Source organism: Pelecanus crispus, chromosome 12 (genome assembly GCF_030463565.1).
Source record: "Pelecanus crispus isolate bPelCri1 chromosome 12, bPelCri1.pri, whole genome shotgun sequence".
Classification (NCBI taxonomy): domain Eukaryota; kingdom Metazoa; phylum Chordata; class Aves; order Pelecaniformes; family Pelecanidae; genus Pelecanus; species Pelecanus crispus.
In genome coordinates, this window is record NC_134654.1 from 24,153,900 (window position 1) to 24,181,031 (window position 27,132).

The 27,132-nt window shown below is 37.8% G+C and overlaps 1 protein-coding gene across 1 annotated transcript in view; it reads left to right on the top strand.

Annotated features, from left to right (window-relative positions):
* The window catches only part of ANKFN1 (ankyrin repeat and fibronectin type III domain containing 1), a 65,382-nt gene that overhangs the window by 1,858 nt on the left and 36,392 nt on the right, over positions 1–27,132 (top strand). The window contains exons 2-5 of the mRNA XM_075720023.1: positions 1,050–1,251; positions 8,459–8,669; positions 13,221–13,415; positions 14,928–15,041. Of these exons, the coding sequence (XP_075576138.1) occupies positions 1,066–1,251; positions 8,459–8,669; positions 13,221–13,415; positions 14,928–15,041 (706 nt within the window). The 5' untranslated portion in view covers positions 1,050–1,065. The remainder of the gene's footprint in view (positions 1–1,049; positions 1,252–8,458; positions 8,670–13,220; positions 13,416–14,927; positions 15,042–27,132) is intronic.

The following is a 27,132-nucleotide window of genomic DNA, read 5'->3' on the forward strand; positions in this document are numbered from 1 at the left end:
GATTATTTTAACCATAACAAAGAGTGTAAGGTCTTTGTTTGCAATAACCTGGACACTGGCCATAGGCAGTTTAAACTGAAGATACACATACACCTCATTATGCCTACAACAGAGCCTAAGTAGTTTTTCTGTGTTTCAGCTGTTATTTGGTAAAATATAATGCCTTAGGAGTCTTGGTCACAGAGCAGGCTCCCCCGCTGCCCAATGCTCCTCAAAACTCTAACAACAACAACAAAAAAACCCATTTCTGTACCAATGGACTTTCATTTGGATGATAACATGTCAGTATTTGATGCAAATTAAATGTAAGTTCATGCATTATTTCTGTAGTAGCTTGTGATGGGTTCAGAGATTAAAAAGTATTTTGAATCCAGCCATACTTCCTGGGTGAAAAATACTGCTTTGAGTCTCTAGAGAAAGAGAATCCACACACCCAGCTGAAAACGTCACATGCTTTTAGAGCATACAGTTTGCTAGCAGAGAGTAACGTGGGAAATAAAGCGCATGTCTTGCCACAGCTGTGCTTGTGTCAAACTTGAGTCACTTGACCAGTTAAAATTCTGTCCTGCATAGTATTCTGTAACGTTAGATTTTTTTTTCCTCTCAATTGTTTCAGTTTTGTTTTAAGAAACCATTGTACTGACAAAACACAGAGTATGTACTTGTTATCCAAATTGTACAGTAACATTTACATTTGGGTGTCATTTTTTTGACACCTGTATTACCAGAACTCACTCTGTCAAAAGGCCATTTCCCTCATTAAATGAAACCCCTTCTCCTTATGCAAATGAGCAGAGAGTTCTGAAGTGGTCTGTTTTATTTTTCCATCCTTAATTCTCCCTCCCCATAGATATCCATGGGACTCATTCTGTAAAGAGCAATTTGCCATTGAAAAAGCCCAAAAATGTGCTTCTGAGTTTTCCAAAACTGTGTGTGTGAAAGTGATTTCTAGCCATAGAAGTCTTGCAATGAATGTTTCAGTGATACAGTTCTGATCAATGATGTTAGTGTAGCACAACCTTGTTAAACAGCTGTTGTTTTTCTTCTAGAAACTACTAGCTGAAAATGACACAGCAAATGCATAACTTAAGTCTCCTCCAGACTAAAAAGAACAGCATGCCATCTTCTCCAAATGCTGCAAAGCGGTTATATCGGAACCTGTCAGAGAAGCTTAAGGGGAGTCATACATCCTTTGACGAAGCATATTTCAGAGCTCGATCTGACCGTCTCAGTCTCCGTAAGACCTCAATGGTAATTACTTGATATTTATCAAATTACCAATTTACTGTTTTATTAATCTCCTTAATTGATTTGCTTTTAATCTGTACAATTTTCATCATCTCACTTTGTTCCCTGATGAGTGCTGTGCATTCTTCCCAGACTTACCATTTATGATCCTGTGTCAAAATAAAGTCTGACCTTCTTGAAGGCTAAAGAAAAGCTACCTTACTCAAGCAATGATGCTTTATTTTAGGAGTAAGGTCTTAACTTGGCATTAATGTGACAAAAAGTGGGTTAAATATATACACACAAGTGTTTCCCTTCCAAGAAATTAACAAAAAGTATATTGAGAAAACTGAAGATGACTTTAATAGAAGTTCCCATTGTTCCAAACAGAGCAAGTGGAACTTATGTGCTGTGACAGATAAATGCAAGGTTGTTCACAGACTGTGGTGATGGTCACTAGATAAGACCATGGAAGAAGGAGATAACACATGAAGCAGTCTGGCCTGGGTACCATACACTAGTTGCAGAACACAGCCGAGCACTCTGGTGCCGGTACAGGAAAGCATGTAAGCACCTGCTTGACTTAATGCTCCTAAGTGCTGCTATTTATGCCAGTGCTAGTGAAGTTACACAACCTCCAGCACATACATTTTGAAGAATGGACTGTGTCCCTGAAATAATAGCACAGTGTAAGTTCAGTGCACAACAGAATCTTTTATATTTGCTGGAGGCAGATGAACCTGCTTGTTGATATTGCCAAAACAAAATAAATTCTCCTTTTTCTTTTGTAGGAAGAACAGCCACATCCTTCCACTTCTCTGAATTATTTTGAGGGAAAGAGTTCTTTGCCACTTCTGAATAGCAATGACTTATGACAGTGTCTGTGACTGCCAGGAGACACCTCTTGGAACCATTCCTCTGTTGCACTAAAGCAGACACTTAGCACAGTGCAGGACTACACTCTGCATGTGGTTGGGCCAGATAATAAAAATATAATATTTTGTCAGAAGAAAAAGCACACTCTAGACTCCTTTAACACTCACAAATCTTTGTTATGTATGAGACAAATTATATGAATCGATGCAAGAATTTAAAATAATTTTAAAATCAATTTGACAATCCTATCCCCTAGGATCACTCAGTTCTTGAAGTCAGAGGACTCATGCGTGCCCCATGGAAGAGCTAAGCTGAAATGTAGCTCTCGTGCACTGGAAAGTCAAGAGACCGTTGTGTCTCTCCTGTGAAGAAAAAACATGACCTGAAGGAAGCATGGGATCATGGCTCCTTCCTCTCAGTTCTGCCAGAGCCAATAGATTTTGTTTTACAGAAGAAGCCTGAAATTTAAACAGGGGTTGATAGCTGGAGAACAGCCTTTGCATAGTAGCCAACAGCTGTGCTTTTGAGGCAGTGGGTTTCCAGATGCTTTCAGTTTGTAGGGATCATTTGAATTTGGGTCTCTAAGTATGAACTGTAGGAAAAGATTCTTTAGATTAATTTTTAGCCACTATCTTTTCTTGCCTTTTTCTTTTCAATTACAAGCTTGTGTGTGACTAAGCAAGTGAAAGAGAGGAGGATAAACTAGTGCTGGGGACCATGCCAGAGCAGACTGACATGTAGACTGAATGAATGCTAGTCTGTTAGCATATATTCTGACCAGTGTTCCTCTAAATATACACTTCAAATTATGAATTCAAATATGGGGTCTTCTGTCTTACTTAACTAATGAGAAATGGCAGATGCTCATAGCCCAAAGATTGGCTATCCACAGAGCCAATTACTTACAATCTCACTTCTCTCTCTTTTTAGTTCAGATCTGTCAGGCAATGGAAGTGCCTATTCAATCAGTAACCACAGTTAGGACCCTCGATTTTATGTTGTGATGTGGATGGTGGTTTAATGGGACTTATGCTAACTTTCTTTCCCCCAACTCACCACACTGTCATGGGAGTGACGTAGCTTTTATCACTGCTGACCTACAGTGAGCATAGGTACCTGTAGGTATTATCAGTCTGGGGTCAGAGCTGGTGTCCACAACAGTCAGTGAATAGACTCCCACTGAACTCAAAAGGCTCTATCCATTCTGCCTGTTGTTTTCACGGTTTTCCCCAGAAATAAATAGCGAGGAAACCATCAGTGAAGGGGTGGAAATATTCCAGGTCAAGTTGCTAGCTGATGTATTTTCTAATCATTGAGTTTCTGTGCTACTGAGCTAAGTCAATGACTAAAATCATGTCTCCAGACAAGTGAACAACATTTGTTAGCATTTGTTTTCTTTCAGCTTTGGCTAGTGAAGAGTTTTCTTTCCATTCTCTCTTGCTGTGCAACACTTTCCATTCAGTAAATTGTTGTCTTGCTGCAGACATAGCAATCTCCCAAAATAGCTTTATTCTTCAACTCATGTTTATCAAAACAAGTCTTTGCAGAAACTACTTTAACGTTTTTTCCAACTCCAGTAGCACATAGTGGACTTTTTCAGTCAAACCTAGAGCAAATATCTTGAAAGGGGCACTTCATTTTAATTAAGCTACATAAGATTGCATTTCTAAACACTCCAGCACTGAATCACTTACTGGAACATGGTTATTACTTACTGCAAAGCAATACTGTAGTCCTTTTCAGTATATACATTTGTGCATCAGAGTAACACCTAAATAAATTAATCACATAGCACAGCTGTCTAGCTAACGATTAGAGGCTGCAGGACTGAGTCGAGGAAAAAGAAATGTAAAAACTGCCCCTAAACTTTACCTGATCACTTGTAAATGTGATTCAGTTTCTCTTTAAATTCTATGGGTTTGTCTTTTCAGAGCAGAGGAAAGTTATCTAGTAAATGTAAATGAAGGCAGAAATCAGAAGGCTCTTGTTAGTATTTGTGACAATAACAGCTGGACTAAAATTAAGCACATGGGTCTAAAGATACTATGTCTTATCTCTATTTGAATTTCTTACCCCTGGGCTGCAGATGTCTGAATAACACTGCAATACTAGAGTCTTTTACATAGAATATGATCAGCTTTTTGCAGGAAACTATATATTTCTGTTTTCTGTGTGAAAGCAAATAGTTGGGGAAAAGTTGGTCAGGTATGTAGAACATTTTTCTGGACTTGAAGAGCTGGGCTTGATGCAGACTTCCAGATGGGGCAATTTACTGGCATGGCTGAAAATGTGGTAGAAATTTTGCAGTCTCACCAGGATATTTTTTGACTGAAATAGATACAGCAGGGTTAGATGCACACTGGTGTGTGGCTGAGGGATGCATACATGCCCAGTTAGAAAGGCCATATCACAGTTCCGATGTTTTCACACTCTTTGAAGTTATGAGACTTGCCAACATATTTCAGCCTATTGCTTGTGTCTGAATTGTTCATTTGGAAAACCAGATATTTGCAATTTGGTCTCATAATTGTTTGGATTGGATGAAGTAGCTTATAAAATTCATGTTCGGTTTCTTGTTTAAATCAGTGCAGCTTTTTCAGTTAGATTTGTAATGAAATGAAGAAATAGAAATTTGCGTTTATTTTTTCCCTTTTGATGAAACATTCTTGCCAACAGGTTATCTGGCAAGAGCGTTTATGAGGAATTAAGTTAAGCATGAGCTTAGACTCTGTTCAGCAACTTAAGGCCAAAATTTCACAAATACTTTAGGTATTTCATTTGGCAAGCAAAAATCCAAAGATGCGTTTTCGAAGGCATCTAGGCAGGTCTAAATCTTGATAACTGAATCCAAAAATAACAATTCAAATCAAAGTTTTTAAAGTAATTCTACAATAATCATTCAGGTAGGTAAAATCTGTTGTTAAAGTATGTGTATATATATTTGAAAAGAGCCAAATGCTTTTGTCAGCCATATCACTGGGTTAATTTCAGATGTAATACTGAACTTAGCCATCTTTTTTTATTATGTAACAGGGACTTTTTTGGTTTTATATAATGCAAGAAACTCCTGAGACGTAGTACAAGATTTACTGAGTTTCACACAAAATAGGAATTAAAGCCAAATAATGACATTGAGCACTTATGGTAGGACTCTGCAAATGGTGACTCATTTAACTTTTATTCACATGAAGTCAATTAAAAGAGAATGACTATTCTGAATTCAAAAAAGGGGAAAACCATGTATGTACCCAGTGCCACAGCAGTGGAAATGTGAACCAAGAAATACCTAGTTTCCTGTCCTAAGTGAGCACCACGAGCCTGTCACTGAGTAATATCATCAGCTGTACCTTTTTGTTCTGCTCTCAGACTGTTAGCTGGTGTTTCCTAAATTGAACTTAACTAAAAGAAATGGAAACTAAGGTAGTCATTCAGTTTACTTCAACCAATTCCCTTTGTAGTAAGCTCTTTATGAATTTACTGTTAAGTAAGTAGATTTTCCTACCTGTGATCAGTTACAAGAGTAATATGATTTTGCTTGTTTTCTGATTGGATCAAAATGCAGGTGCATCTGAAGCATAACTATCCTTTATTTCCATAAACAACAGTATAGAAGTTCCAAAATCAGTAGAAAAAATAACTTGAAATGGGTGTAAACTGTGATGAAATTAATCCTTTTCAGAATGTTGATATATATTTTTTGAGAATTGGTGAATATATTTTGTATTTCTAATAATTTATGTGAAAAAAAGAGTCTGTCAGTTCACAGTCCTGCATTCATAATAATGAAGTCTCAAAGAGTGAAGGAGCACAGCTTTTTTTTTTTCCTCTTCAGGTGGAACATCAATGATCTATTTATGTTAATTTTGTGTACATAGTACAATGACATACAGCTGTTAAATGCATATCATTGACTTGAGTGGGAGTTGATGACATAGAACATGTATCAGAATCATACCATTAATTAAAATATTTTGTAATTATAATTAAAATTAGTTAAAATTCTTTTAATTTCTAGACAGAGCACTTCATCCCTTCAGGGTAGGGGCAAAATGCCAGAGTAGGAGTAAGATCTCTGATTTCAGGATGATAAGGTGTTGTATAAGCAAGACAGCACATGCATGGAGCTACTGGAATGAAAAGAAATATTGCTGCATTGCAGTAAAAATTTCTGTCATTTTTAAGTTTTATCTTATAATAAGAGAAATATGTGCTGGCCTCTCTTCTAAAATTTTCTGGAGATGTGCCCTCTCTAATGACAGTATATGTCCTTAAAGACAATTTTTTGCCTTGAACAGACGGGTGGATAAAGAATGAGAAATCCAGCTGCTTACTATTCAACTATTCCTCTTCCTGAGATTTTTCTCTTACACCTAACACTGAAGGACGATCTAAGTATTTGATAATGAAATTAAACTGAATCTTACAATCTAGAGAAGAGTCTGAAAAAAAGAATTTGACGGAGACCCATTTTGATGAAGCACTTGTTTAAGTAGTGTCTTTTATTCTGCATGGAAACCCACAGAAAAAATATTTCTCCAGCATGAGCTATCTTTTGTACTTAAGTGTCTAAAAGGTAGATTCCCAAGTCAGCACTGCTTTCCTAGATTTGCTTTATTGCTGCATAGTTCTTCTCATCCGTAGATAGTCATCTCACATAACTATCTTATTTCTCTATATTGACAATATTGGGTAAAGATCATCTTATGCACATCTATCTTCTTGTTCTGCTGATCCCTAATATTCAGCATAGCTGGGGTCCGTATTAAAACTTTAAGTTAACATCATCTTTGCAATTTCTTAGTGTGTTACCAATACTTCACATGCAAAACAGTAGACCAGAAGATCTCTGTCAGGCCTGAGAATTTCTGAAAACACTTCTAACTTAAAGCACAACTGAAAAAAACCTGTAGAACTGATCAAATTCCAAGGTGTAGCTGTGGACTGTGTTTTTCAGAACTGCTTGCAAACCATTAGCCTATGCATTTTAGGAGGAGACAAAAGACATTGCAGCAGATCAGTGCTCTTTTAGACAGTGCTGTTTCACTGAGAGTAAAATTTGGACAGGGATATGTCAAATAAAACTACATTAATTTAAAAAAAGAAAATTAAGTTTTGATGTGGCTGAAATGTTAATTTCTAATCACAATGGAAGACTGTTTCAAAATTTATTTCATATCATAAAGAATATGTTATTATCTAAGAATTTTCTCTGTGTTTCCTTCATGTGGGTTTCAGGACACAGGAAGCTAGTTTACATCATGTGTCTGGATCGCTTGCTTTCTTATGTATGCAATTCTTTAGTATGCCCATCGGCACAATATGTCTACATAGATCTCAGCTCCTTTATGTGACCTCATGCTGAGCCCTCCTTGCTTAGCTGAGCCTCTTGCTTCTACTAATTCATTCTTGAGAGATAAAAAAAAACTATTGGGTAATTACGGCAATGGGACACTGGGAGAGAATTTAAAGAAACTTGGCAAATAACATGTCATTACTGTAGGCTCCAGAAGGATGTTCTCATAACAGAAACCTGCAGGCCGTGCTACTTTCCTGCACCTGCTTCTTTCCAGCTCAATTAAGAAACGACAGGTTTCTTTGTATTATACCATTCTTTTATCTCCTTGACATTGGTAAGGAAAAGATTCAGTGGTTCTCCCTGCTTGAGAGTCCATGTATATTCTTGGTCTTGGCTGCTTGTGTTCTCTGCTATTCAGACACATCACTTTCTGCACGTGCACACTGGACAGTCAATTTTTTCAGTCTCATTTCTACTTCTTTATTTAAGGACTACATATTTCAAAGCTGCTTCTAGTTACAAGTTAAATGCAAAAATATGAGCACCTAGAAATGACTCAAGTGTTTGAATGAACAGTGCCTATTACTAGCTCACACTGGAGCTGTGAAGGTTTTTCTCCAGAATAGCTTGTTTGATTTGGATTTTGATCACCTGAGTTTGTAGATTTTTACTTTATATTTTGAGTTTGAAAAACTCAGTTGTCCAAGACTCTGCCAAAAATCATAGCCTTTCATCCAGTTTCAGACTGAAAACATATAATATTGCTCATATAGTTTGATTACAGGACAGATGTCTAAACAAATATGGGTTTGTTTTGCGTGGGTTTGAATCTCACTTGAATCTTCCCACAGACCTGAAGCAAGGTCGAGCACACAAGTCCAGAGGCAGACCAAGCTCAGTTTTGCTGCAAACAATTTCCATGTTTCTAGCTGAGCCTAAGCTGGGGCTGGAGGATCAATATTTTATAGCAATCTCACAAAACACAGATTTTCTCAATTTATTTTTCAAACAATGACATTTGAAAAGTTTTACTGAATTTCTGTTTTTATTGATACACAGAATTTCCAGTGTAATGAAGCTATGTTTGAAGCTGTAGAACAGCAAGATCTGGATGCTGTTCAGATTCTTCTTTATCAATACACACTGGAGGAACTGGACCTGAACACACCAAACAGTGAGGGACTAACTCCTTTGGATATCGCCATTTTGACAAACAACGTCCCTATTGCTAGGACCCTTCTACACGTTGGGGCAAAGGAAAGCCCACACTGTAAGTAAAGAACACAAATTGAATTGACTTAGATAATTACCTGTAGGAGATTAGGTTTGCTGCTGTTTTGGGAAATTAATTACACTACACATAAAAATTGACTGATTTTATCATAAAGATGATCATACCAGCACTAGTACCACAGTGCTGGAGGACATTTGTAGCAATATCTGCTTGTTGAATGCATGCTCAGTAGGTCTTTTTTGTTCTCTATGTCAGATACACCAACAAGCTTCTAATGTGATTAAGACTGAGGCAGCTGAGTTAATACCAATACTGAGAAAAAAAATCTTTAAAAATCTGGAAACAGGAACAGAGTGATTGATTCAAAGATCATGGTCTGAAATATGGAGTTTGTCATAAAAAATGAAAGGACGATGGGTTGTCTAGACTTTGGTTTATTTTGATTATCCTTTTGATTTTGGCTATGCTGCCTTCAGGGGACAGGTTGTGTTGAAATCTATCATTTCCATTACCCACAGACTCCTCATTCCTAGTCTTCAAATGGCCTAAAATCCCACTTAAATGAGAATTTCAAAGTTCTACAGAACCAGAGAAAATCTAAAAACAAAACAGACCTTCTCACTTTACTGGAATACTAATATTGCTTATAACTACATATTGTAGTTATAAAACTCCTTTGTATTCCTTCATGGGCATTTTTATGCACAATTTGTGGGTTGGAGGGTGACTTACCAACCCAATTAATCAACCATATACCATGACACAAACTCTGACGCCTTACTTGTGTCTAAAAATACACCAATGTATGCGAATTTGTTTTAAACTGTCAATGCCTATATTTAGGACATTCCCAGCAAGGCTATAATGAGACTGTGTTTGAGGGGTTCGGCCACTGCAGACTCTGCCATTAATTTGAAGTTAGTTAAATTAACAACATTTAGTGCTGGCATGTCAATCGCAGTGCTCCAGGAAATTGCACCTTGAGGCTACTAACATTGCCAGTTTTTTCACTGGAGAGTGTGTGTGCATGTGCGTGTGTGTGTTGAGTTTTTTTGCCAGACCCTCAGTGTTGGTACACCTTTATTGCTTTTCTATGTCCACAGCACTTATATTATCATTTATTCTGGCCTCCTTTAACCTTCCCTGGAGATTTTTGCATAGTGTAGCTGCTCAGTGAAAAGAGTTTTTTAGTTTTATATTTATTTGTTTATTTTTCTGTCATGGTTCATGACTGAGGCTTTAAAAAAAAGTGTGACAGCATTTAGAGTACATGATTGACTGCTGAAGCAACATTCATTAACCATGACAAATCTAGAGGAAAACACAGTCCTGAGTGTTCTAAACAGCAGTAAAAAAGACTAAACTAATTTTTCATTGACCTCATCTGTAAATAAATGCAGTCTGATGGCGAGCAGGGGCAATCATAAATTAGTATTCATTTCCTGTAATTAATGCAAACATGCCTATGAACACAGAGAATATGAATATATAACCACCTCATTTCCATTTCAAAATATACCCACCAAATTTCCACTTCACTTATCTTGATTTTTAGTTTTTCTGATTGAAATAATGGATGAAGCATTCTCAATAAAGAACAAATGATTGTTTGTTTGGGTTTTTTGTACCTTAAGGGTTTACAGTTGCTACTTGAGAGCAAAATGCAAAAAGTTATTATCAGCACTCAAAACAAAAGATCACAGCATTTTTGCATGTGGCTTCATCATTCTTGTGGAACTGATAGCAGTCAGATTCTATTTTCTCTAGTCTTTCTGCTTTGCTTTCTGTTCTTAACCAACCCTGTTAGAATGAAATCCATTGTGTTTGTATGATCTCAGGGCTGCAAGAACATGATCCAGCATCGAGCAGGAGCATTTTCCTTTCTCTATGGTGGGCAGTTGAGCAAGACTTCCCCAGGCTGAGTGGGAGGGGAGGGGATTTCAAGGTAAAATTCTGACTCACCCCAATTTTGGGACAGGACACAAGCATCTCTTAATCTGGTTCAAAGTGTATAAGACAGATCCACAGATCTGGGAGACTGCAAGGTAGAGGAATTCCCCATTCCAAGTGCACACAGAAAGCTTCCTACAGAGAAAACTCTTGCTCTTCCACTATATTAGCTGTAGTGATCCAGCTGAAATCTCATTATAGCCCCTAACCTAATGCTGTAGAAAAGAGGATCTGGAGGACAGATAGCTTCCATCTGTATCACCTGGATTTCTGCCTGGAATAGGATCAACAGCAGATAAAGCAATAGAAAGTAAAACTATGATCTTCATTTCCACATGGAGCTCAGACTGTATAAATCTTAACAGGAACCAACATCTCTTAAACACAAAGTAAGAAAGATCAGAGAGTACAGCATTTAAAATATTAATTTAGTTGGGGAGGAGGTGAAGTCCACTGTGTTACCTTTTCAGTTACTCTTATTTGTCATATACTCATGGTTTGGCTTGTCTTGTTCATGTGAACCCAAATAAAAATAAGATTAAAATTTCCAGTGGCTGACTGGACACATTTCCAAGACCTGACAATTGTGGATCAGAATCTTGATTAAACAGATAGAGCCAGATCCTTAGTGAGAACTTGAACCAGTGCCAATTCTCAATCACCTGAAGTTCTGGCACATAAAATCTCCTTCCTCAGTCCTGTTGTGCTATCATATGTGTTGCATGCTTATTGTAGGCATGGATCCAGGAAACCATATCACCTTTGGCCTCCCAGTAAACAGGCAGTTCTGAGGATACCAGCAGATTCCAGTAAGCCTGGCCATATGTCTCTGATGTCCATATGAAGAATGATCAAACTTCGGGGATGGCTTCAAGCCAGCTTCTGAAAGCAAAGTCTTAGAGACAAACATTCTTCAAAAACAACCTTTTGGATGTCAGAGGCGTTGAGTATTTCTTTGCTCTCCTCCTGTGGCTTTAAAGATCCCATGGCACTTTTCACATTAGTATGGAGAGTTATTCTTAGACTCTGTTAAGCTTCGATTGTGATATAGTTATAAGAGGCAGAGGGCAAAAGTTAAAACGAGAGGTTCAGACTGGATAAAACAAATACTTTTTCACCGTAAGGACAGTAAAGCAGTGGAACAGGTTGCCTAGAGTCGTTGTAAAGCCTCCATCCTGGGAAGTTTTCAAGACCAGACTGGGTAATGCCCTCAGTATCTTGGTCTGACCTCATAGCTGACCCTGTTTTGAACAAGAAGGTTGGACTAGAGAAGGTCCTTTCCAATCTGATTTGTCCCATTATCCTATGATTCCAGTTTAGGAATAACACATTCATATGCACAGGCATCTTCACTCATGTGGTGTTTTGATGTCAAAAACCTGTCAGAGTCTTGGTCCTTTACATGGTACAGTTTGATGTTTTCAGAAACGTCCACTGCTCATGGCTTATGCAAGTGAATGATCGGTGCATCCTCTGTGAGAATCATGCTGTTCCTGTAAAAACCTTAGGGAAACCAATAGCCTGGCTGTCCCTACATAGCAACTCTGCATCATTGCGAAGAGTAGCTGCTTGTGCCAGGGCAGTGTTTTCGGTAAACAGGGGCCTTTTAAATCAAGACTATCTCAGAGCTCTTCTGCAAAAATACCAGACACCAGAGAAAAGTTATTTTCTGTGATTTCAGAATTCCTTCTCCAGTACACTATTTCCTGCATATTGAACATCCGCTCAGTGGTTGCATTTCTTTTCAGATTAAACACCTTTACCAGTCCTATTTTCTAAACTGCAAATAGTTTAAACAATTTCAGGCTAAGAGCATTTCTGAAAATAGGGCTTGATTCACCACATTTCACTGTATAATCAAGGGGCTGGTTTAGAGTAGTCTTGTGGACTTGGGCTAAAACCAGACCTATTTTAGTTTGTAACCTATGCAACCTTCATTTTCACCTTTACTAGCACGCAGTAGTTCATACGGGCAATCTGAACTGCTAAATGTCAGATTAAAATTATTCTGAGCAGTAGAGAAAAACAAAGTCTCCATGTGTCAAGATGCTCGCTATCTGTCCAGTCTGTTAGAGGACTAATTAGATATTACATGGGCAAAACTGTGGCACAAAGAAAACCTGGAAAGAAATCCATTCTATACCAGCCATGGCCCTTAGGCACAACACTCGCATTCTTAAGTTTGCCAATTAGATCTCCCTCTGCTTTTAAAGATTTATATATTGTATGTGTTTATAACCAGTACAACCTTCTTTTTTTCTATAAAAACTTATGATATTACGGCAAAGCAGGGGTTGGATAGAAACCAAATGTTTTATTATTCTAGTTCGGTTTTTAATATTCCATCAACTTAAAACATGTATGCTATTTCAGTCTAATTAAGACATTTTTAAGCATATGAGAAACATTGGAAGATAAAATTTACTCAATTTATGCATGTCGTTAATCCCATTTAAGTGGTCAGATCCTTAAGTGGTATAAATTGGCATGCTCTAATCCACTTGATGACAAGATAACTACTGGAAGGCAGAGTGTTCAAGGATTTGACCTTACATGTATTATACGGGAATGCATAAGGCCAGAATTTTGTCACGTAAGTGTACCGAGCAATTACGTACTTTTCCCTTTTCTTGGTAGTTGTTAACATGGAAAGCAGGTCAATGCATCTGAGTACACTGGTCCAGGAAGCAGAGCAGCGAGTTACTGAATTGTCCGCACAAGTGATGAACGAAGGCCTTGGTACAGAAAATACAGAAAAAGAGAAGCAACTAAAAGCATGGGAATGGAGATACAGGCTATACAAGCGCATGAAGGCAGGCTACGAGCATGCCAGTAAGTAGAAGAAAGTACTTGCAAAATTCAAGGTGAGAAGTCTACAACTGAGAATACTCTGCCTTTGTTGAGCAAAGGCTCCCACTAACTGATCCTCACAGCATTGCTGCGAAGCAGACGTATGTTAAGGTGGGAAAACAGGCATACAACTAAATGGCCTTCCCAAGAATGAGGAGGAAATTGATGCTCAAACAATAGAGGACCAAATATCTGAGAGCAACAAGCACGTAGCTCCTTTAGGATTGGGCTGCATAAAATTAATGAGACCTCCAAACTCTTGGTTCAGGTTCTAATGATTCTGTCCTGCTTATTTCTCTTCACATTTACTCCTGGATCTCATTTAATGTGCTCAGAGTTTAAAACAGGATGATTAGAAAAGAATAGATGAATAGGGAGGAAGAGGGGTGGGGACATTGGCCTTTTTTCTGTTGTAATTTAATTTTTTTTTTAATGTATTCTGTTTTAGAATAATGGAGTTTTTCTAAACATTTGATCAAACAATGGAATTTCATTTTACATATAAAAATTGTGAAAACTTAATCTTAATTTTGGCATCCACACATAACATTTCATCAGCGTAGTCACAGATTGGGTCACTTTAAACAGTTGTACGAGTGAGTCTGTACCCAACGTAAATGTGAATTTGGGCCCATGGGAAGGAGTAAACAGGGCTGAATTGTTTCATGTGTAGATCTTTTAGCTGTATCCTATTCAATGAAATACAATCATTGCCATTAACATTTTTACAACCATCTTTCTATACATGTACTTACAAATAATTTTCTCAAATGTATTGTATTCTAAGATTACTTCTTCAAGACAGATGTAGTGCTCCTTGTATTAGATACTAAATACAGGAAATACAGCAGTAGTGTAAGTTAATATAATGATTTTTTTAAATCAATCCCAGCAGTAAGTCATGACATTTTGTTTTTGATTTCTGAATTGAGTCTGATTGATATTCTGTGAATTAAGCTTTTTTCTTTTTTTTTTTTTAAAAAAAAAAAAGAAAGAAAAGAAAAATATATTAGGCCTCAACTGACAACTGTATTTTGGAACTACTATACAGTTGTGGAATTTGCAATTTCTGAATCACAATAATGTAAAAATGTTTTCTGTTATTTGATAAATTTGAGTTTGTTAGTGAAACCATAAAGGTTTAATTAGCTCTTTGTGGTTTTGTCCTTTCTCTCTCCTCCTACCCACCCCAAGAGATTTATAGGGGCTTTTCATTGACATAATTAGCATGAATCTGTTTTATTTGGTTACATATATGCAGGAAGATATTTTTAACCAAAAGGAGCCAAAAACCATGATAGAAACAAATGGTGTCTGCAGGATATTGTTAGCAGGGGCACTAATTAAAATGCTTAAAAGGCAGAGAACACAAACACCTACAACCCAAAGCTCACAATTGCAGGGTGATTTTCAGTGGGTTCTTTGAAGACTCAGAAACGTTGTTTGAATAGGATTTGTTGTGCTGAAGAGCTGATGTTTTCTCTTCTCTCCCAGGAGCCCCTGAGGCGCCAACCAATGTCTGTCTCATGGTAACAAGCAGTACATCACTCACTGTCACCTTCCAAGAACCTCTGAGTGTCAACTCAGCTGTGGTGACCAAGTATAAAGGTACTGGATTTAGACATCTTTCATTTACCTTAACAATGTACAAAAATTTGAGGGCTAAGTGCCAAAGGTATTTATCTATGAGAGATTCTATTACAAAGCTAGTAATGTTTGAATTTATTTATTTTCTCAGTGAATAGCTGTAGAAGTGGAATTTTCTTAAAAGATTCCCCAAAGACAAAATTTTTATTAAAAAAGAAAAATAAATTAACCAAAAGCTTTCTCCATGAGTGCTTTGAAGAAGTTTGCTTGCCTCACTGTGGTTAGGACATCAGCTCAATGACTGGGTTGAGATGAGCAGTTACAAAACACAAGCTAACTTTTGGTGCCTGTGGGCTCCTGAAACCATGTGTATCCTTGTAAATGCCAAACCCAAACCACCATTCCTTAAAGGAATGCCTCTGGAAGCTGAAACTTTTGGCAGAGGCATCATACAGCCCAACTAATTAGCTATTCCAGGGCTGCCGCATCATTCTTGGAAGAGCAATACATTTGGGGTGGCACCAGTTAGTTGCAAAGTGGAATGAATAGGAAAATGCTTCCATCTGAATAGCACTGTTGAATAGAAATGGTTTTAAAACAGAATTTCTGTTCCACAGGAAATTCCAACATTTAAAAAAAAAAAAGTTTTATTGAAGATTAGAACAAAAAAGAGAAATTTTAAAATTTCCTGTTTAAAGTAACTTCCAGGTTTTCTGAAATGTTTGGAACAGTAAGGTCTTCAGTCTTAAGTGCAGCAATCCACAGCCTCCATCTTCCAATGGGAGCCTGAGTCCTTCCACAGGTCAAGGGACTGAAAGGCACTGTTCTGAAGATCTGAGGGTCTCTTTGCCCAGCCCAGGGGAGTCAAGGAGTGAGGACCCTGAAAGTCCTCTTAGTTATTTCCCACTGTGCCTCTCTTAATGTTTCCTGTTGTGTTTGTTTCTTCGTATTAATAATTAAAAACTCATTTGAGAGGTACTTGAATCTTGGATTTCCATAGACATAGCAAGAACCATAGTGGCTGTGTTGTGGGGCAGTCTATTTCATGTTTCCATGTGTGGGTGTCACAGGGGTTGCTTCAACAGGAGACATTCAGAAAGCCCCAGTCCATCAAGGGTCCAATAGCTCTTGGAGCTTTTCTGAAGGTGGGACGTGCCGGTGCACAGGCTCCACTGGCATCAAGCATAAGCACCCAAAGGACTGCATGAGTTTATTTTGGAAAAGGCAGATTCTCTCTTTCTTTCCTACCTCTGATTTTGGTCAGAGATTCCAGTCATCACTGGCTGTGCCCAGTAAAAAATTTTTTACAGTGTAAGAAAAAAACCCAACCTCCCAGACATCACTAAAGCCATCAAAGTGAGTCCATTCCTGATAGAAGGGCAAATTACTGTATTTACACCTAGTCAGCTGTGCAGTGCTGCAGGAAGTGTGATTTTCAAAAACATCAAAGCCCTTTAGAAGCCTAAATCTAATTTTCAGCAATGGGTTGAGTTGCCAGAAAACTAAATTTTATTTAAGGTCTTTCTACTGCTTGATTTACTTGTGAAAATGATACTTGGGCTCCTAAAACACTTAAGCTCTCTTGAAAATATCAGCCTGCTCTTTGTAATAGGTGTATTTGAAACAACCCTGAAATATTGTCCACACTCTAATTATAATGATTGTTGATATTTTCACAGTAAAGCAAATTCCCAAATAGAATTGGTTTTTAAAAATAATTTTCTAAATGTTGTAGTATTCTTCTCTTGTATATTCATTTGGGTCGAGTCTGTTTTGCAGCATGTCAATTCTGTCCTCTTTTTGGTAAGCACAACATTCAGAGAAATTTAATCCAACTTGACCTAACTTTCTAATCAGACTAGGTAGCATTGCCGTTGTATTTTGAATTACCCTCACTGGTGATCATTTTATGCTTTATCAAGTTGACAGTTAGTTTTGCCAGAATGTTCTTTTTAAATCCTTTATCCCAGGAGACTTGCATATTTATGGTTAGATAAAAAGCAAGATCATTAATAGCTCCTTTTGGTGACTTTCGGGAATTAATTAAGCACTGGTTGCAGAATTGTTTATTACATTATGGAGTGAGATTCTTTGTGTTAGTTTGAGGGGTCATAAAATGAACCTTTCAAATGATCACTTGCAAGAATGATTGGAACCAGCTAGCAATTGCTAGCCCTGAAAGGAGACCTTGATAACATTGTGCAAGGATCTTTTTAGTCAGATATATAAACCTATCCAGAAAACCATCTAAGCATTTTGCTAATTCAGGGACACAAATAAGCTGTTAGGGGCTTTTTCCCCCTCAATACTTTACCATTTCTTTTTCTAAGCAAATTAAAATTCAGGAGCATTTGCAGCAGTGTTTAGGGAATACCTGCTCATTAACAGAAGCTAATAATGCTCTTTTCTCTGGACCTGAATTATAGGGGATAAAAACTGACATCACTTCTGTCCAGTTTAGTTTAGTTCCCTAAAACCAGTGAGAAACTGCCAATTCCTTTTTTTGTGTCATCTTTTTTTTTTTTTTAACATATTTTTTCCAAAACTTTATTTGCCCAAATGTCATTTAGAAACTGGGCTTGGAACATTATCTAACTGCCTACTATTTTCCTGTGTGTGATCTTTTCCCTTGTTAGCTGTATAACTTACAAATAATAATACAGGAGAATAATACTTTGCACTCACTCTCTAACCACTAAAACCATCTCACTTCATTAGGAGATTTAATTTTAACCACACACGGTGAATGGGTATTGACTTTGGTGTCCCAGCTGGATGGCAGTTCACTGACTGCATTCTGTTGAGCCATTGCTTTAAGGAGCCAGAGTATTCTTTACTTCCTCTCCTGGATTGTTGTTTAATGTTGCAGGCACCATCCTAATGGCTCCCTTCAGTTTCCCTCCAGAGAAGGCTACAGCATGGTGGTGGCTGATGTGAAATGATTCCTATGTATATTGTAACTTAGTAAAGTGTTTTGAGGCTGGAAGCAGACAGGCATGACATAAATCAATAATAACAGTAATAACCTGCTCCATGCTAGAGAAAGATTCAAAGCCAGAGACACCTCACCCCAGCCAGTTTTAGGAAGGATGTGAAGCATCACTGTAATACTGAGAAGAAAAACGCCTGCCCTTGGCTAAAGCCAAACTTCACATCCCATCGTGGAAGTACTTAAGACCTGTTTTCATTTTACATCTTTGAAAATACAATCAAAACCTTCTACACTAATATAGAAAATAATTTGCTACAGTTTGAAGCTAGGGTGAACCTTCTGTTTACACTGTCATATTGTTACTGCATGATGTATTTTTATCCTAGAGCTACACTGCTGTAACTATCTTGATGCAAAAAATCCCAGCAGCATCATAATCCAGATAGGCACCACTTGACTCCTAGGAACAGTCCCAATAGAGCTGAGTGGTAAGTGCTTGTAGGGCTTTTCAGAACTGTTGTCTTTCACTAATTAGCCTTTCTAGGGTTCCCGTGTTCCACACAACACACACACATAAAGAAAGCAGTTAAAGAATAATATTATAAGTAATGGTAAGTAATTTTGTTGCACTTATTTTCTGTGCATTTTAAACCCGATTATTATTTTGCTTTTATGGTGAATAAGTACAGGTAAACCTCCTCTTATTGCTTTTTTTTTTTTTTTTTTTTTTCATCCATTTCCCATCAGAAGTAGTCATAATAATGCTGTGATCCCCAAGTATAGGATAAGGAAGAAAAATGGACATAGCGCTGATCATTACCTACTGGAAAGGATCACTATGAAATGGAAAATCTCCATTTATATTTTATTTACAATTTTTAAACAAACATCTATATTCCCTTTTGGAGAGAAAAAAAATGAAACAGCTTGTATAACCAAAGTTGTGCTAATTTATTTAAGAGCCTGGAACTACTTATGTTTGAAGAGAGAGGAAGAGAGAAAAAAAATGAGCCATGTTTCGTGTAGCAAACAGAGCTGATCTTCTCTCTGTTTGGATGTAGCTGTGGACTTGGATGCCAAGTTATTTTCCAGATAGTGATGCTAAGCTGTCTAGGCCACTTTAGCCCTTGTTACCTTTTTGTTTTGTTTGTTATTTTAGCAGAATATTTCATGTTTGTCAGGACTGCCCAGCTGCCTTCTAGTATTTCTGTTGGATGGAGAGAAGATTTTTTTTTTTTATTTTCTATGTCAGTGTAGCTCTTTGGGGAAAAAAAAAAATGCCACGACAGCTTAGATCAGGAAAGAAGGAGTTATGTCTCCTTAAATTTTGACAAAAAGTCATTCCCTGCCTCCCTTCCTCCAAGGTGATTTGTGGTTCATTTCAGAATTTTTTGCATGAGAATAATTTAAATTGTCTTTAAATCATTGGTTCAGTCCTAGCTAGATATGCAGTAGTCACGTATGTTGCTATTGCATGGCTGCATGAAATGGGTTCGCTATATGCAAGTACCTTTGTCCAGGAGAGGCTGGTGCAATCTGGTGTTATTACTGGAAGTCTCAACTAAAGGATGGATGGAGCTGCCTTTTCATTAGGGGTCAGCACCTGAGATCACGGGATGAGGAAGCCTGCCAGGTTGGGTCTGTATGATATATGTTCTGTAGCTCAAAAAAAAAATCTGTATTTGAGATTCTCAGTTGACATCTCACTCTGTCAATGGAAATTTTTCATTGAAAATTTCAGTGTGAAAAACCTCAAAGATTTTACAAAAACTAGCTACAAATTTTGTGTGCTTCTGCATGTTTTACTCACAGGGGTAATCCTTTCACAACCAAATAATCTTATCATTTTGCACGGGCTCCTGCTTGTTGCTGTGAGCACGTACAAACCACATATACCATATGTTTTGTAATTAAGTATTTGATTTGTCTATCAATAGTTGATTTGCCATGTTTGCTCAAGTCTGGATTTGTTCCATAGCAGGCTTCCTGCAGTGATCCTTCTAGTACTGTAAATGGGTCTGACTCCAGTCAGATCTGACTAGTCTAATAGGTAGAGCTTATATGAAGACCTAAATACATATATATATATATGACATCTCCAGGTTTTTTCCCCACTTGGTGGCAACTAACTGTTCACATAGCAGTGTCAGAGTAGAAAACAGTAAGCCTTTGCTTTTTTTTGATTTCTAGAAGAACCCTGGTTATGAAAACTAATGCTTGTAGAAGTGAATCTTACGTATGAAAATGTGGTGCTTTAATATTAATACCTATGCATCTTTCTAAAGCAGATGCTATGTCGCTGCTTGATCCTGTTCCAGTCTATAGTGGAATTCAGTAGCATTCTGCATTCAACTTGATCTTGAAACCCTTTTGACTTTCTATTCAAAGTTTCTTTGTATATTTTGAAAGTCATTCTTTCTTTCCCCAAAACAGTTCTTACTCCATAAAAAGGAAAGAGAATACATTTCTTTGTAAAACATTTGAATTTATCCTGCTGAATAGGTGTGGTCTGATATTTTTTACAGTAGTTCATTTATGGCACTTTATTAGGTCTCCTGGGCACTTTATTTGCACATTACATTTTGGTAGCTAACAGGACTGTGCAATTTGACTTCTATTTTTATGCCTAGCAAGTACAGAAATGTATAAATGTTGAAACAAACGTTTCTATTTCTAGCCCCTGTCAATGTCTGTAGTATGTGTTGGACTTAACATAAAATTTAAGAACTTCTATTTTTTAAGTTTGCTATGTATTTAAAACCACCTTTGATCATGGATCACATATTAAGTGATGGTGTAATTAACTAATGTAGTTTATCAGACAGCAGTTACTCAATTCAATCATTCTTTCCTCCTGCTTTGTGTTTTATAAGGATTTTGAACAGCAGCTCAAGATGAATGGCTATGAGAAAACCCAGACATATAGGCTCTGGTTTTGTCTGCCTTTGGTGTCTAAGAAAAAAGGCTCATATCATGAAGTTGCTGGATTTTAGACTTTGCTTTACCTTTTACATTTGCTTTGACTTACCAAAATTAATAAGTATTTTAAAAAATTATTTGCATGTGGCTAAGCATTATAGCTTCCAGTTCATAGGTATTGCATAGAAGAGGTGAATTCCTTATAGTCAGTAGCAGGAATGGAACTCAAGACCTTCAGCGTCTGTCTTGAAGGAGGTTCCTGATTTAGCACATCTTTCGATTCATGGGTTTGGGAATGCTTCCTCACTGGAGACTTAAACAAAACCAGAATGTCTTCAAAGGGATTGTGGCAAAGTTTCCTCACTCACTGCTTTGTCTGAAGTCTTCTCAGGTCCATCATGGACTTTTCTGGACCTTTTACAAGCATAAAGGGTCCAAAACATAGTCAGTTTGCCTCTCCAACCAAAACCTGATACTGTTCTAGTAATTAGATTAGATCTGACCCACAGAACTGATAAAAGAATGTAAATTTGGAATCAGGCCTTTGGATCTGCTTCAACCTCATGTATTGAGCATAAATTGCAGGGTTTACTGTTTTCATGCATGAGTGCCCAATTAGTTCACGCATGAACACCCAATCAATTTATGCATGAGCACCCAATCAGTTCATGCATGAGCACCCATTTAATTTACTAATGGACACCCAGCTGGTTCACACATGAGTGCCCGGTTAACTCATGTCTGAGCACCCAATGAGTTCACACATGAGCACCCACTTAGCTCATGCCTGAGTACTGTGTTGGGCATATATGGTAGGTTCCAGTAGTGAGGGGCCACAAGTGTGGCAGGAGGTCAGGAGATGCTGGGTGCTGGTCACAGCTGGCTCAGGTAGCTCTAAACGCGATGGAAAACCCCCATCGCTGAGTGTAACCCCATGGTGGAGACATGGGAAGTTGGCAGCAGGAAAGGGGGAGGATAGGTGTTTGGCTTAAGTTGAGCCTGGGAAAGGTGGTGGAAAGCTGTTCACTTTAATGTTTATTTAATTGTTTATGTTTTGTTTCTTCTCACCCTGAATGAGTGATTAGAAGTTTGTGTTAATTGGCAATAAACTAAATTAAGTAAAAATTCTTGAAATCAAGACCGGTTTGCCTGCAACACCTGGCTGCAGTGCTAGGGAAAAGTGAAAGCTCTTTCAGTTACTGTAGGGATTAGTTTATAAAGAAATAAAAGCCTTAAATATAATTAATTAACATCTATGCAGCTAAGTCCCTCTTTAAAAATACATTACAGGAGAACCAGAGGAAAAGCAGTGGAATCCCATTAAACAGATTACTTGAATTAGCGTTTGTGTATTTACTTTCTTTATTAACAGTGCTGTGCAGTGTTCTGGTTTGTCTTGTACGTTGTGGTAGATTACTTTTTTGTTTGCATTTTCCCAACTGCTCAACTGCTCATTATTAATTAGATTTTAACGTATTATGTGTTGGGAAGAAGCTGAGCCTAACCCATGCATGCTTCACACAGATGAGTAGTCCTTACGTTCATAAGCTTCCCCACTGGCTTTAGTTACGCGGATTACTTGAGTAAAACGTACCCACTGGGAGTGGAAATTCACAGAATCGGAGCCAAGCCTGTTATACCCTTCTAGGATGTGAAGCCTTTGCATAAGAACCCCATTTATTCTCCAATCCCTTTTCACAGTTCTAACATGTATCTTCTCCCACTTTTCTTTCCACAGCCAGAGTGGGATATGTTTGTGATTGCAGGGCTGAAACACAAACCTTGGCTGTTATTGTAATCCATTGTAGCTTTTTAACCACTGGCCCACATTGGAAGGCAATATGCACCCACATGGCATGTTTTCTTAGTTATTTATAAAAGGTTAGTAAGAAATGTCATTTTCACTAACAGAAAGGAAAAAAGTTCCTTCTTCTACTGAAATAGCTGACCTTATTACAAATGGATAAAGAATTGTTAGTACTTAGAAAACATTAATCAAATACTTGAGAAAAAACAGTCAATAATTTTTTTATTTTCTCCTGGTGAGAGTTTTATTACAGTGCAATAAAAATAGTATAAATCACTTATATAATGTAGATTTGCTATAAGATGAACTAGTGAAACCATGATCGAGCAAAGATGTCTTTGGCACCCAGCCTGCTGTCATAATGCTTCCCATAAACATCAAGACGTAAAATAGAGTATTCTGGCCTGGGTCAAAGGAACATCCAGAAACAGGGCCACAAGAAAGGTTATTTAACATCATTGGTTATTATTAGCAGGCGTAAAAGTAAAGGAGCCCACAGCTGTTTGGGAAGAAGCTTTAGTGCAAATAAAGTGTTTGAATATTAAAAAAATTCTCTGAAACAAGTATCATGAAGATTCATAGCCACGGAAGTTTGAAATGAAGACGTGATCTCTAGGAATAGTCTAGGAATGTTCTTCTTGGCACTCTTCTTGGTACTGTTCTGACGAGAGGCCCTTAAACCCACCTGTAGCTCTTTCACACTAAAACACAGCAGTGCTCTATTTACTTCAGGTGTACACAGTGCTGTTTGCATCTTTTTCATTCCTCTTCAGCCTTACTGATGTTTCTACTGACCCTGTACGAAGACCCTTGAGTAAGAAATAACTGGAATAATAGATAAGATCCAAAATAATGAACGCTAGTACTTAGAGCAGTTAGGAGCTCAGGTTTTAATTTAAGTAGTACCTAGAAATCCTAGTCCCAGGCCACAGCTACACTGTTTTAACTTCTGTGTTTGCACAGCAATATGCCTAAGTTCCTTAGGCATTGTAGTAAAACCCAGTTAGAGTCCCTAAACAAACAAACAAACAAATGAAAAGTTCACCTGTCCCTTCTGTAAATGCTGTGGCTCGTATCATACTGTCCCTGTCTACACGCTTACTAAGCAGAATGCAACCAATTCCAGATGTTCTAAGTTAGTGTGCATTTATGGATGGATTATGCCCTTCACACACACACAAAAAACCAGATCCATGGGAACAAATACAAGCTCCTCAGTTGCAAACATTTGGGTTTTTTCCTAATGGAAGCACTATGCTGGGATCTCTATAAGTACTCCCTACAGCTTGTATGACTTGTCTTTCTCCTATCATTCTTTGGAGAATTTCCAAACATGAGAGAGGCGTGAACAGAGCCTGAACCCAAATCTGCAAAAATTATGTTCCTTTCTTAATCCAGGCTAGAAAGAACAGTTCAAGGCAGCTAGGAGGAGCTGACCAAATACTGCAATGTTCTCCATCTGAGCTGGTGATGCTGTCTACACCAACAAACTGATTCCTGCTTATCACTAGTGTTCAATTCTCTTCACTTGTGTTATACTTCTAAATATTTGTTTAGGTACTTTCATCCTGGTTTTATTCACACGAATGGCAGTGTTCAATATCCTTAAATCAAATGTCTGCTAAGACATTATGAGTGTAAATTATTAAAATTATTTCATAAAGATCAGCCAGCAGAAAAAGATGGTGTGAAGTGGTTTCTGGTGTTAGTGCTCTCTTTCAGCTTTACATTTCAAAGGAAGCTATTGACCACAATTATTTGTGTGGAGGCCCTTGGAAACACAAGCTAAGATCACAGTGTCCTTCAGCCTAGGCCCTGGACATGGGGAGGAAGGGGAGAGAATCTTTGCTGCTTAAGTCTGGATTAAAAGCCATAGTGGCATAATGCTTTGCCCAAGGTAACACAGCAAGTCAGTAGCAAATGCAAGAATAAAACCCAGAATCCCAGCTCATTACACTATTCTGTAGACCCCATCAACTTAGCAACAGAAATCATGTCCCTCAGTCTAATTAATCTACTCAGCAATCCAGTGAGTAATTTAAGTGCAAGCGAAAACAAATGCCAAGAGAAGTGACAAATTCTACTGTGGCTTGGGCTATTTACTTGACTCAGGAGAAGGTGCTTTCCTGAATGAATCTACAATACAGTCAGGAGGTGTTTTGTGCCTTCACTTTGGCTCTTGTCTGTCTGTCAATCTCTCTGATAAACTGTTTAAGGCGTGCTCAGTATAACAGAAAGATAGCCAGTGGAAAAGAAACAGGTGAAAATAAACTTCTCCCTTTATTTTAAAATGCATGAATTGAGTATTAAAAAAAAAAAACTTGGCCACAAGTAAGTTACATAACTTAAGCCAGTCTAAAATTATGTGCCAGCAATTTACATGAGTTTTATGTAACTGTTTATACTGCTGTTTATTTAAAAATTACTACTTATCTTGGCGACCGCAGCAACACATCGTGCATTTGCTAGCTCTGGAATACAGGGCACCTTCATTAAAACACATAGTCACCAATATATTAAACACACAAAAAAAGCCTGCTCTGACATAACGTGAAGTGTCAGATGGAAAGCCGCAACAGCAAAGACATTCAGCGTACACGACAAAGCAGCCCTTTGGGGTGTTCAGAACAGGACTGGAACATGCTCCATCCTTAATTCACCCAACAGCTTTAAGGTCCTTTACAGCACAGTTGGTGCAGTCTACAAGACCAGCTCTTGTTCCTGGGCTCTTACAAAGGACCCTCTTCATCTTCAGGTGTTTATACTTGAGCATTTTTATATTCAACTTTTCAGGTGCTGAGGTTAGCTAGCCTTTTGTTCTTTCTTAAAGTCCCAAGTACTTTAGAGTTACAAAAATGGTTGATATTTTTTGTTTACTACAGAGCAGTCTCTCCCAGCACTCTTCTCTCAGTTACAAAAAGTTACATAATTTTTAGATCCAGGTTAATCACAAGGGTGAGACCATGGAAGTGTAGATTTGTATTGGTGCCAGAAAGAGCTATATGTATCCCACAGAGTCAGAAAGTATGAGAAACACAGGCCTAATAAATATAATATAGGTCATAGGAGTTTGTCCCTTCTTGTTTTGGGGCCTGCTGAGTGAACAAGATGCTCTACATCTCCTTGTCTTCATTTTCCCATCTACAAAAGAGAGACACTAGTATTCACATCCTTCTAAAAGGTTTAAAACCCAATGAATGAGTATAGTAGAGTATTATGTATTATTTTTAGATGACCATTATGGTAGAAAGCTGAAATCCAGCAATGTATAACAGGAGATGTAAACTTAAGTGATAAATGACTTAAGCTGATTTGCATTTCTTTAAAGCTGTATCATGTCATCCTCTTCTCACTTCAATCAGTAAAATAATGGGGGGAAAAAAGTTTGTAAAAATCAAAAGTAAGCAAAAAATTCCAAAATTTGTTATGAGTTTCTTTATGACAGATATCATGAGTCAGAGAATGACATTCTGTCAAAAATAGCAATGCTTCAGTATATTCAGTAGTAGTTTGAAACAAGGGGAAAAAGAAGGCACTATTCCAACACAGCTGTTCAAAAAATATTTATTTTTCAGTTATGGAAATTTTTATTGAAACTGGGGGGCAGGGTTTTTTTCCAAATGTGAGGTTTTAAGATATATATATTTGAAAATTGAATTTTGAGTAATTTTGTATACACCATCTTGTTAGGTAAATATCCTTTAAAAGGGGGATTCTCAGTCATAATGATAACCATAACCTGATCCACAAGCTAATATCATAGTCCTGTGTTTTAAATTTCATGGGTCTCAGGCACCACAGGGTAAGCTAAGCTAAAAAAAAAAGTGCAAAATGCTAGCATTACTTGGCTGTATAATGGCACAGCTGAGCCTCAGCCTAGCAGCCAGTGAAGACTCGGCTGACTGGGGGGATCAGAGGGCTACACAGCTCTCCGCAGTACCTTGTGGAAGGCCTAGCAGACTCGGTCGCTCTCCCTAGCAAGCAGTTGTCCTTCAAGGGACTGGGAGACCACGGTGTCACCCAGCAAGTGGATGAGGGCATTTGCCCTGCACATGGGGTTGCACTAACAACATGAGTTGGGGCAACAGTTTGCCCTAGAACATCAGAGCAAAGCCCTGATTTATTATTTCAAAACCCACTTCCTCAGCTGTTCCTGAATTGGCTCTAAAGGCAACGTCAGCCTTTTCTCCCCTTCGTAACTCAGCTTCTTTCTCTGAACTCAGTGGTCCTTGACTATTTCTGAGAACAAACTGCCATGCTGTTGCTAGTCATGATACTAGCATCATGATGTTCCTGCTGTACACACGCTCACAAATGTGTAGGATTGCAATCCTGTTTAGATTAAGGCAGTTAATTCCTCTTCAGGCAGCGTATTAGGATCTCTAAATATTAGGAGCACTTTTCTAAATGCCAGAATTACAAGTGGAAGGGTTGAACAGCAGACCCACATCAAG